The following is a 12,084-nucleotide window of genomic DNA, read 5'->3' as shown; positions in this document are numbered from 1 at the left end:
TTAAATATGTTTACAAAAGCATTTTATCAAAAAGGGACACGGTCTTTTCAAAAGGATGCACTTTTATATAATTTTCAAGTGAGTTTGAAGCTGCACTCTTTACAGTGGCAGGGCAAATTTGTTGTAAATCATAGCATTAAAATAAAAGCAATGCTTTTAATAATTTCTTTGTAATCTGAAGTTTGTTCTTGAGAAGAAAAAAAAATCGATTAAAATCGTAAATCGAGTTTGGTGTGAAAAAATCTGAGATTCAATTTTTAGGCCATGCGGGCGGGAAACAATATCACTTAGCTTCACAAGTGAAAAGAAATAAAGTATTTTATAAAGATTATTCTGGTTAAACTGGTTAAAACCATCAGGTCATAAACGCAGGAGAGGAAACAGATTTTTAGATCAGATTTAGAAATGGATCACCAGATGCAAAAATGTCTTCATTTGCAAATAAAAAGCAGATAAATAAATAAAGTTTTTTTCATGTTAAACAGAGGAAATAAGGGGCGCCGTTAAGCTCAGTTGGTAGAGCGCGCATCCCATGTGCTGAGGCTCTGCAGCGGACCCAGGTTCGACTCCCGGCCTGGGTCCCTTTGCTGCGTGTCACTCCCCCTCTCTCTCCCCCTGTTTCCTGTCATATCTTCAGCTGTACTGTCAATAAAGCCATAAAAAGGCCAAAAAAATACTTTAACAAACAGAGGAAATAACATTTTCGGGAGATAAATACATTTATTTGTTTCAGACAAATAATTTTTTCTCAGGAAAATTTTTTCTTTTCATGTAACGAAAAAAACAAATTTCAGGAAAATAAAAAGGCTGTATTTTACATTCATGAAACACAGTTAGCAGGTTGTGTAACATCTTGAGACAAATGACCCTTCAGCCACAATTTGTTTTTCACACAAAGAAAAAATAAATAGATTATCCTGGCAACACTTTTTTCCCACCAGTTCTCAAGTCATAAACACAGCAGAGGAAAACATTTAGATCTAGATTTAGAATTGATCACCAGAAAAAAAGATTTCTTCACTTGACTTCTTCACTTTTCTCTGACAGGAAACACAGACGCACTGAACCAGACCAGCCAGCCCAGAACCCAAATCCAGGATAAAGAGGTTCAGTGAACGTGGTGTTGTATGTGTGCAGGTGGATCAGTGAGTCAGAGGAGACTCTGAAGAAGGACAGAGTGCCAGCAGGACAGTCCACATATACGGCTACTCTGTTAGAGACTGATGAGGATGAGGAGGAGGATGTGGATGTGGATGTTCCTGCATTGTTGTGCCAGACATGGTAACCGTCCACAGAGCACTCCAGACTCCACGACTGATCATTCCTTCCAAACCTGCAGTCATATTTGATTCCTCTTCTGTTGATTCCTCTGTAACTCACTGATATGTCAACATGTCCTCTCCACTCTGCCTCCCAGTAACAGCGGCCAGTCAGACCAGTTGTACACAGCAGCTGACACCAGTCGAATCTGTCCGGATGATCAGGATATGACTGTTCCTCCTCCACGTTGATCACCTCCCTGTTGTCGTTAGACAGCTTGATCTTTCTGTTTACTGTGTTTGTGTCAATTGTGAGTTCACAGGAATCTGATGGAGAAACAAGACACAGCTGCAGTTATTGATCTATCATCTGTTTAATTATTGCCGTCAGATGTTTGAATGAATGATGTCACAGTTTGAAACTGAACGGTTTTCATGAATTGAATTTAAGAACTAGGGATGTAACGGTTACCGATGTTACGGTAAACCATGGTAAAATTCCCGACGGTGAAGGTTACCGTTTAAGTTTTAATTACCATGGTAACCGCGGCGCATGCGCAGTGTGCAACGTGCGCTTGTTATGTAGTGAAGAAGACATGGCAGAGGGAGGACATGATAGTAGCGGTCCTCACAGCATTTTTCCGCCTTCAAAGAGAACCAAATCTGAAGTCTGGGCGTATTTTGGTGATTATAAGAATGCTCAGGGACAGCTGGTCGAGGATGGCAGCCCTATCTGCAGGAGCTGCAAGAAGAAAGTTGTTGCGAGGGGCAGCAACACCTCCAATTTACTTACTTTCACTTCACGACCATCACCCGCAACTGTTCAGCGAATGCAAGGAAAGCAAACCTTAAGCTTGGTTGCATGATATATGTGCATGTCGAGTTTTCTCTGTCTAATTTGCTGTTGTCACTAATGTAAACTGACCAGATAGTGGTAAAACTGAACGAAGTTGATCCATGATTTAGCACGTTATCTGAACTGCTTATTAACTCTAGATTTCACTTTTTAAAGTTGACCTAATAATTCCCCAAATATTGATGCAGCGAGGCTGCAGTGAGGAGGATTTGACACAAACATGTACTGGGTGGACTGAGTTAGTGAATACAACCTGACTGAGATGACTGACTTTCATCTCAGCTCCATTCACCTGAGCAGCGTCTACCTGTGGCTCAGCAACCATCTGACCAATCAGACTGACAGAGTCCATTGACAACAGACGAGCAGGCAGACAGAGAGACAGACAGCCAATATATATAAGTAATATCTGAAATATATAATACTTGTGGATTATTGGTAGAATAGACTATATATAAAGAATAATATAAAATGGTGAATATAACAAATGTCTAGATAGAGATAAGAGCCAAAATAGAGTATTCATAATTCATTTAACAACAATAATCCGTCTTGTTTTGATCTAAAAATGATCCAACCTGTTCCTCACAAAAGTGATATGATCTAAAGTGTGAGTTTTGTGATCTGTTGGTTGCACCCTTAATATTAAGTAACAGTGACAGTAATAATTAATAATGACATTCTCATTCATTTTTTTTCAAAGAGAGGGTCTGCTGGCCAATCGAGTGCTGCTGCCGCTACATCTCATTCTACCTCTGTAACGCAGACATTAAAGGACACGTTTCAAAAACAGAAAGTCAAAAGCCAATGACCTATTTTGCACAGTTTTGATACATTCTTTTATAATTATTTAATGTTGATTTTGCAAGTGTTTTGTTAAGGTTTTGGATTTGGACAATATAATAAATATATTTAAATATAAATCTTGATGAAATTATTTCAATTTATCAGTGTTTATTCAACATTTTGAAGACATTTAAAAAAATACCATGGTATACCGATAACCATGATATTTTTGGTCACTATTACCATCCCTATTAAGAACACACTTACATTTCTTCAGACCTGCTCTCATCCATCGGACTCCTCCAGGCTCCATCCTGACAGGAGGAGAGAGGTAATGAAAAAAATAAAAAGTAATACTATTTTCGAGTAACTACCCCAACACTGATAATGGACAAACAAAGAAGGAGTTGTTGTTCAGAAGGAGGCTCAGAGAGAATATTAATAATTAAACACAAGGCTCTTCATACCTGAGAGTGTTCAGTTTCCAGTGTGGATCCTTCAGTCCAGCAGACAGCAGCTTCACTCCCGAGTCTCCTGGATGATTGTAGCTCAGGTCCAGCTCTCTCAGATGGGAGGGGTTAGATTTCAGAGCTGAGGCCAAAGAAGTGCAGCCTTCCTCTGTTATTAGACAGCCTGAGAGCCTGCAAACACCCATCACAATGCTGGAAAGTTACTCTGGGGTCACATTAACATCATCGCTGATATTTTTCCTGGTCACAACCTAAGTGCAAGAGTCAGGGCGGGTTCAAGAAACAAAAAGAGAGCTTTCCCAACATTAAACTGAAATCTAAACAACAAAGGCATGCAACATAAAACGAGCAGAGCTGAGTACAAACCAGGATGACACAAAGGACAGAAGCAACAATGGACCTGAGACAGAATAAGCAAAACAGGACTGAAGTAGAGTGAAGGAAGGAAGGAAGACCACAGGCAAATACAAAAAAAAAAAAACAAAGACAGGAAGAATAAAGAGCATGACACACACCTCAAACCATAAAATCAAACAATTTGATAACATCCAGGTATTTGGTCTGGATGTCATCCTCATGGCACAAAATTAGACTTTAAATGGTTAATGAATCCTGACCTGAGCCTTTCCAGTGTACAGTGTGGACTCTTCAGTCCAGATGACAGCAGCTTCACTCCTGAGTCCTGCAGGTTGTTATTACTCAGGTCCAGCTCTCTCAGATTAGAGGACTGAGAGCTGAGAACTGAGGACAGAGCTTCAAAGCTTCTCTCTGAGAGGTTACAGCCACTCAGTCTGAGGAAACAGTGAAAAGGAACATACAAGTGGATTGTCTTTATCATTCTTGTTATAAAGTTAACAATTACTCTAAAGATCTCTGTACTTACACAGCTTTGTTGGAAGCTTTGACAACTGGCAGCAGCCTCAGAAGAGCCTCCTCGGAAGCAGAGTATTTCTTCAGGTCAAATACGTCCAGATCTTTTTCTGATGACAGTAAGATGAAGACCAGAGCTGACCACTGAGCAGGAGACAGTTTGTCTGTGGAGAGACTTCCTGATCTCAGGTACTGTTGGATCTCCTTCACTAGAGAACGATCGTTCAGTTCATTCAGACAGTGGAACAGATTGATGCTTCTCTCTGGAGAGCGATTCTCACTGATCTTCTCCTTGATGTAATGGACTGTTTTCTGATTGGCCTGTGAACTACTTCCTGTCTCTGTCAGCAGGCCTCGAAGGAGGTTTTGATTGGTCTCCAGTGAAAGACCCAGGAGGAAGCGGAGGAACAAGTCCAAGTGTCCATTCGGACTCTGTAAGGCCTCATCCACAGCACTCTGGTAGAGTCGTGTCTCTGCAGATTCTTCTGTTTTTGTTTCAGACTTCTTGGATGATTTTTGTTTCTCTGTCAGGAGATTGACCCCAGAGTTGATGAATCTCAGTTGGACATGAAGAGCCGCCAGAAACTCCTGTACACTAAGATGGATGAAGCAGAACACCTTGTCCTGGTACAGTCCTCTTTCCTCTTTAAAGATCTGTGTAAACACTCCTGAGTACACTGAGGCTGCTCTGATATCGATACCACACTCTGTCAGGTCTGATTCATAGAAGATCAGGTTTCCTTTCTGCAGCTGATCAAAAGCCAGTTTTCCCAGAGACTCAATCATCTTCCTGCTCTCTGGAGTCCAGTGTGGATCTGTCTCAGCTCCTCCATCAAACTTGACGTTCTTCACTTTGGACTGAACCACCAGAAAGTGGATGTACATCTCAGTCAGGGTCTTTGGCATCTCTCCTCCTCCTCTGGTCTTCAACACATCATCCAGAACTGTAGCAGTGATCCAGCAGAAGACTGGGATGTGGCACATGATGTGGAGGCTTCGTGATGTCTTGATGTGGGAGATGATGCTGCTGGCCTGCTCCTCATCTCTGAATCTCTTCCTGAAGTACTCCTCCTTCTGTGGGTCAGTGAACCCTCTGACCTCTGTCACCATGTCAACACAATCAGGAGGGATCTGATTGGCTGCTGCAGGTCGTGTGGTTATCCAGAGACGAGCAGAGGGAAGCAGTTTCCCCCTGATGAGGTTTGTCAACAGCACATCCACTGAGGTGGACTCTCTAACATCAGTCAGGATCTCAGTGTTGTGGAAGTCCAGAGGAGGACGACACTCATCCAAACCGTCAAAGATGAACACAACCTGGAACTCTTCAAAGCTGCAGATTTCTTTGGTTTCAGTGAAGAAGTGATGAACAAATTCCACCAAGCTGAACTTTTTCTCTTTCAGCATATTCAGCTCTCTGAAGGTGAATGGAAATGTGAACTGTATGTCCTGGTTGGCTTTGTCCTCAGCCCAGTCCAGAATGAACTTCTGTGTTAGGACTGTTTTCCCGATGCCAGCCACTCCCTTTGTCATCACTGTTCTGATTGGTTTGTCTCTTCCAGGTGAGGCTTTAAAGATGTCTTCTTGTCTGATTGTTGTTTCTAGTCTGTTTGGCTTCCTGGATGCTGTTTCAATCTGTCTGACCTCATGTTCATCGTTGACCTCTGCAGTCCCTCCTTCTGTGATGTAGAGCTCTGTGTAGATCTGATTAAGGAGTGTTGGGTTTCCTGCTTTAGCGATCCCCTCAAACACACACTGGAACTTCTTCTGCAGGTTAGATTTAAGTTTATGCTGACAAACTCCAAGAGGATTACCTGAATGAACACACAAGAAAATATTCTGACATCAAACCTCCTCAAACTCTGAGTATAATATGTGCTGGTTCCGTCTTTTGAGACATTAGTAACAGTCTCATGTATCCAGCTTGTTAAATATTTAGAGAAATCCTCTTACTGCTCTGCAGACGGTCGGCTAGCTCCTCCTGCTTCATTCTCCTCAGGAAGTGAAGTGTGATCTTTAGAAAGGCCTCTCTGCTGCTCCTCCTCCTCTTCTCCTCCTCCTCACCATCCAACACATCCTCCTCCTCCTGACTCTCTAAGCATTCTGGAAAATCTGAACTCAGAACCTTCTTGATCTTCTTCAGCTCATTCTTCACAAAAGTGACAATATTGTCCTCCAGCAGCTGGAACAGAAATCATGGAACCAAACATAAGATCCATGTTGGACTGCTTTGGAAAGTGCAGCGTGGAGATTTTCGTGAACAGAATACATATTAACGCTACAGAAGCTCTGAGGAACCAGAGGCATTTTTTTCTGGTGATTTATTTTCCAAGTGTGGTTTAAATAGTTTTCTCTTGTATGGTTTTGATTTGAGGAACTGGTTGGAAAAAAGTTTTCTTCAGGGATTATTAAAAATAATGTCTTCAAAAAAAGTTCCATGTTTTAGACAAAGTAATATCCAAAAATTGTTGTGGCATTTTTTCCTCAATTCATAAATACACAAGCTGCATTTAAAAACACACACCTGCCAAATCACACATGACACTTTCTTCTCCTTTTTATGTCACACATAGAATAATCATCTGGAAATGTCCTTGTTTCACTTGGTTTGAAACATGAACAAACAAAAAAATCATATATCCAGCCCGTTTCACACACTTTTCACACAATATTTAGATCAAATCAATAAACAATAAAAACATTTTCAGGTGAAAGTTTTTCTTGGTGACTAAAAACTGGTGAATTTTTTTCAGGTAAAATAAAGCGCTCTTCCGATGTTTTGCTTCACCTGGTCTGCACCAAGTGTACTGAAAAATATTCACTCTTTTCTTGCCACCTAGAAAAAAAGTCATTGACAGAAAATAGTGTTCAAAAAGTAAAAAGGAGAGAAGAAAAACGAGACTGTCCTTTTTTGTCTAGGTGAAGAAAAACACGAGCAAATTCTTTCACTTGACAAAAACAAAGTTGATTTGTTTTTTCCAGTTGTGTTGAAAAAAAGTGTTGAACAGAAATAAAAAAAGAAATCTCACTTTTTACCCCAAAAAATGAGTGTCAGTTTTTTTTAAAGATTCAGACTATTTTCTAAAAATTATGATTTTCTTTGCTAAAACATCTGACATCTTTTCTCAACATTCAGATCTTTCTTCCTAAAAATCTTCCCTTGAGAAAAAAAAAACAGAAAAAAATAAGACTCACTTCTTTACTTCACATTGTCTTTTTTGCCAATCTGACCTTTTTTTGCAAACAAACTATTTAGATCAGACTTACAAAAATAGATCACCTCATTTGACCCTCAGGGCTTCTGTAAAATGTAGTAGTTGTAAATGTGCAGACCTTAAAAATGTAATCCAGGTGTGTTAGATGTTGTCGGGCAGACTGACCACTGGGAACCTGTGAGCTCTCTTGGTCGACTCTGCGAATGAATCATGAAGAATTAGCTTACATTATGTTTGTCCACACTGAGACTAACCCGAGCTCAAAGTCCACGAAAAACAGTGAACCCTGCAGTGGAGTCCATCAGTCTTTTATTTTGAGGGCGTGATCCTGTCACAGGTCAGTCTCTAGATTTACTCGATGTCTTACCCACAGTCCACACTTCTGCATTGGGTCCTGGCCTCCTGGTGGCATGAAGCCATGTGTACAGAACAAAACAGCGTCGCACACGTGAGGTCATCAAGACGCGCCCAGTGGAGTCAAATGTGTTAAATGTGCATGTTGGATAAAAACAGGTGATTGTGTGTTGAATCATTTACCTTACATCAGCAGATTGTCTAAACAGAAGAGGATACTCCATTGACGTATAGCTCAGTAAGGTAACACAGCTGGATCCAGGTCCAGGTCCAGGAGAGTCTGGTGTGTGCTGCTCTGGTCTTCAATACAACAAAGAGTTCAGAGCGTTACATTGATGGTGGAGTGACCTGATTGGTGGACAGTCAGAGAGAGTGGTCTCACCTCGGAGCTTCATGGTCTCCGCACAGACCAGTTTTAGAGGGTTGGACTCGCTCCTCCGTCTCCTCACACTGATTCATAGCAGCACACACCTTCACACAGTGACGAAAACCTGCTGGGAGAGCAACACGACTTCTCATCATTCAGCCAATCACATGACAAACACACTGAGCTCTGATTGGAGGACACACTCTTTCAGCTCAATAGATAAACTGACAGTTGTCGGCTCTTATTTAAGACACATTCACATTCAGTCTTCTGGATTATTTGAAGACAAAAGAAATACACTTCATGTTTCTTTTCCTTTCTGTTTGACTGACTTTATCCAGTCAGAACATCAGTCAGTGATTGGAGACGTTTAGAGCGGCTCAGAATAAACGATTAAGAGAACATACATTGGTAACTGTCCTTTCAATTTTCATTAAGCTCTTGAATATGTGTGGTTCCATCTTCATGTCTGTGAATATCATCTGCTTCTCTTTGTCAGGAAGATTTATTATTATTATTATTATTATTATTATTCATTCAGTGTATAGATAAAGATGGCGCCCCTGTGTTTGGCTGGCCGTCTCCCTCTGCTGAGTGTGTTGCTGTTTTCCTTGTGCCTGCTGTTTGTTGCACGGATTGTTTCACCACTGCAGGTGTATGATCGTCTGACACTTATTAATATTCGTGACTCTTTCGAAATGTTACCAATCTGTGGCTCTGATGGACAATCAAAGACGCCGCCGCCACATCTACAGCGTCTCTCCTGTTGGTTACCTCGCAACAGTCGCCACAGAAGACGCGGAAAGCGAGGAGGGATCCTTATTAAAGTGAAAACTTATCTGGCTTCTTCTTTCCACGATACCCGTCGTCTGCCAGCCGGATCCCTCACGGACTACAGCGGTTTCGATCTGCGGAGTTCCACGGAGTACAGATATCGATGGCTCCGGCCAATGCTGCGGGACAACGGGGTGCGGCTCCCGTGTTGTCGGCCAGTGCGGATCTCCCAGCGGGGCTGTGTGCCGGGGAATCTCCGCCCGCTCAGCCGCTTCTCTCACCTGTCTGGTCGATGCTCAGTTCATATGGCGCTGCTAAACACCAGATCTCTCACAAATAAGACATTTATTTTAAATGACTTTTTCACAACACGTGATCTGGATTTCCTCCTGTTGACAGAGACCTGGTTGAAACCAGGTGAGATCAGCGCATTCTCGGAGCTCCTCCCACCCAGCTGTTCCTTCTTCAGCACCCCCCGAGCTGCCGGTCGTGGCGGCGGTCTGGCTGCTATATTTAGAGAGAGCTTCAGATGCAAAATAATAACCGCTAATAATTATTCCAGCTTTGAGCTGCAGTTGTTTGTGATTGACCTCTCTTGTCCTGTCTTGTGTGCAACAGTTTATCGCCCACCCAATTTTAACAAGAACTTTCTCCAAGAGTTCTCTGAGTTCTGATTTTATTCCAAAGTTTGATAAACTATTGATTTGTGGGGACTTTAATATTCATGTTTGCTGTGCAGCAAATCAACTGGCTAATGAGTTTAAAGGCCTTTTAGATTCGTTTGGCCTTACTCAATCTGTTAATGCACCAACACACGAACATGGGCACACTCTTGACCTTGTCATTTCTCATGGGCTTTCAGTTTCCCTTAGAGAAATAGTGGACATTGCTATCTCGGATCACCTCCCTATTGTTTTTGATTTTGCTGCCCTCCCACCTGCCAATAAGCCTGTTCCCCCGGCCCGCAGACGCCGTATCTTTACTCCATCAACGGCCAGAGAGTTTGCTGTCGCCTTTGGGGACTCTCAGCTGCATGCTGACAGTGGACTGGTTCCTCCCCTTTGTCCAGACACCTTACTCTCCACTTTCCACTCTACATGCTCTGCAATTCTGGATTCTGTTGCCCCTTTTCGGCAAAAAAGCACCAAAACCAAGGCCGATCCCTGGTTGAACGACCACACCCGTCTGCTCAGACAACAATGCAGACAGGCTGAGCGCCGGTGGAAAAAGGACAAACTGCATGTGTCACTGGGCTGGTTAAGGGACAGTTTGGCTGCTTATCAGAGAGCTGTGAAGGAGGCCAAGTCCGAATATTTGTCCTCTGTTATAGCCAACAGCTATAATCATCCGAGAGTGTTATTTAAAACCATTGACTCTGTTATAAACCCATGCTCTACTTCCCTGTCCGATGCCTCCACCACAACCTGTGAAGAGTTTGTCTCTTTTTTTATAGACAAAGTGGCATCAGTCAGGCAGAATATCAGTAATATGCTTATGTCCCCTGATGATGTGTGTGTTCCTCCTGCACAATCTGCTGTTTTTGAGCAGTTTGAGACTATTTCTCTTTCATCTCTCACTAAGGTGGTTAGTGGCCTAAAACCCACTAACTGTCCCCTAGACATTATTCCAGCCAAGTTTCTGAAGGAGGTTTTTAGTTCTGTTCGATCAAGTTTGCTGGTTTTTATAACGGGGTTCGTACACATTTTTCAAGGTCAAATTCAAGCACTTTTCAAGCACTTTTAAGGGTCATTTACAATATTTTCCAGCACCTTATCGCTGGGGTAAAATACATATCTACAGGAATATATATACTCATGATTATTTTATTTTACTTTTTATCACAATTATGTACATTGTATGATGCTGTTAACATCTAAAATTATGTTTCATGATAGCAAAAACTTTAGAAATTAAAGGAGAACACAAAGTTTTATCCAAAAAAAGGGAAGCCACTTGGCGTTCTTCAGGCACACTTGCACCGGGACAAAGAGAGACCTGAGAGCACCCTGTAATTTTCTTTTTTGACATAAACTTTTATAAGCTTTTCGCTTACTCATCAAAGTTTATTAATATTGAACGTGTCATCAGTCCAAATTGCATCAAATTCACCTTCTCCGCAGCCATCCTTCTCTATTCCTACCAGGCTGCGTGTGTGATGACACACACACACTGATTTTATTTCTCCTTGTAATAACAAAACCATCCAGTCTGATCCCAATGTTGCCAAGACACAGAGTTATAATGTCAAGCACTTTCAAGCACTTAAGCTAAAATCCAAGCACTTTTCAGACCTTGAAAACACAACATTGAAATTCAAGCACTTTCAAGGATTTCAAGCACCCTGTTATAAACACCTGTTTTAGCTCAGGGTCTGTCCCAGCTGCCTTCAAACACGCTGTGGTTAGGCCCCTCCTCAAAAAACACATCTTGACCCCTCTGTGCTGTCCATTTTAGGCCTGTCTCCCACTTGCCTTTTCTTTCTAAGGTATTGGAAAAAGTTGTTTTTATTCAATTACAAACATTTTTAGAGATTAATTCTGTCCTGGATAAATTTCAGTCTGGCTTCAGATTCCGACATAGCACCGAGTCAGCACTGTTAAAGGTGCATAATGATATTGCCTTGTCCGTGGATGCTGGGAACCCCGCTGTGCTGGTACTGCTGGACCTCACAGCGGCTTTCGATTACAGTCGACCATGCAATCCTTGTATCTCGCTTAGAGCAGTATGCAGGCGTCCGTGGCACCGCCCTCCAATGGTTTAGGTCGTACCTGGCAAATAGGAGTTTCTCTGTAACGATTGGTGACCTCTGCTCCTCACAGGCATCCCTCTCTTGTGGGGTGCCTCAAGGCTCTATTCTTGGCCCTATTCTGTTTTCATTGTATATGCTACCTCTGGGATCAATTATAAAAAAACACAATCTTCTTTTCATTTTCATGCTGATGATTTACAGTTATATTTGCCCATGAGACCCAATGAAAACACTGCACTTACTCAGTTACTGGACTGTATCACTGATGTAAAACAGTGGCTGGTTCTGAACTTTTGCACTTGAATGACAGCAAAACCGAATGTATTTTGTTTGGCACGCCATCTATGTCAAATGTTTTAATAACAAACTCTGTGACTCTGGCGTCCT

At 41.9% G+C, this 12,084-nt stretch overlaps 1 protein-coding gene across 1 annotated transcript; it reads right to left on the bottom strand.

Annotated features, from left to right (window-relative positions):
* Positions 1–700: 700 nt before the first annotated feature.
* On the bottom strand, positions 701–10,154 carry LOC115596636 (NLR family CARD domain-containing protein 3-like). The gene is made up of 9 exons (XM_030441883.1): positions 8,190–10,154; positions 7,991–8,107; positions 7,572–7,650; positions 6,192–6,420; positions 4,255–6,052; positions 3,989–4,162; positions 3,369–3,542; positions 3,169–3,215; positions 701–1,586 (listed from the first exon to the last, which is right to left on the bottom strand). Exons 1-9 carry the CDS (start codon positions 8,327–8,329, stop codon positions 1,018–1,020), a joined length of 3,327 nt encoding a protein of 1,108 aa, XP_030297743.1. The 5' UTR covers positions 8,330–10,154; the 3' UTR covers positions 701–1,017.
* Positions 10,155–12,084: the final 1,930 nt, after the last annotated feature.

The sequence above is a fragment of the Sparus aurata genome, chromosome 15 (genome assembly GCF_900880675.1).
Source record: "Sparus aurata chromosome 15, fSpaAur1.1, whole genome shotgun sequence".
Classification (NCBI taxonomy): Eukaryota; Metazoa; Chordata; class Actinopteri; order Spariformes; family Sparidae; genus Sparus; species Sparus aurata.
Note: the sequence above shows the minus strand (reverse complement) of the source record. Positions and strands in the feature narration are given on the sequence as shown.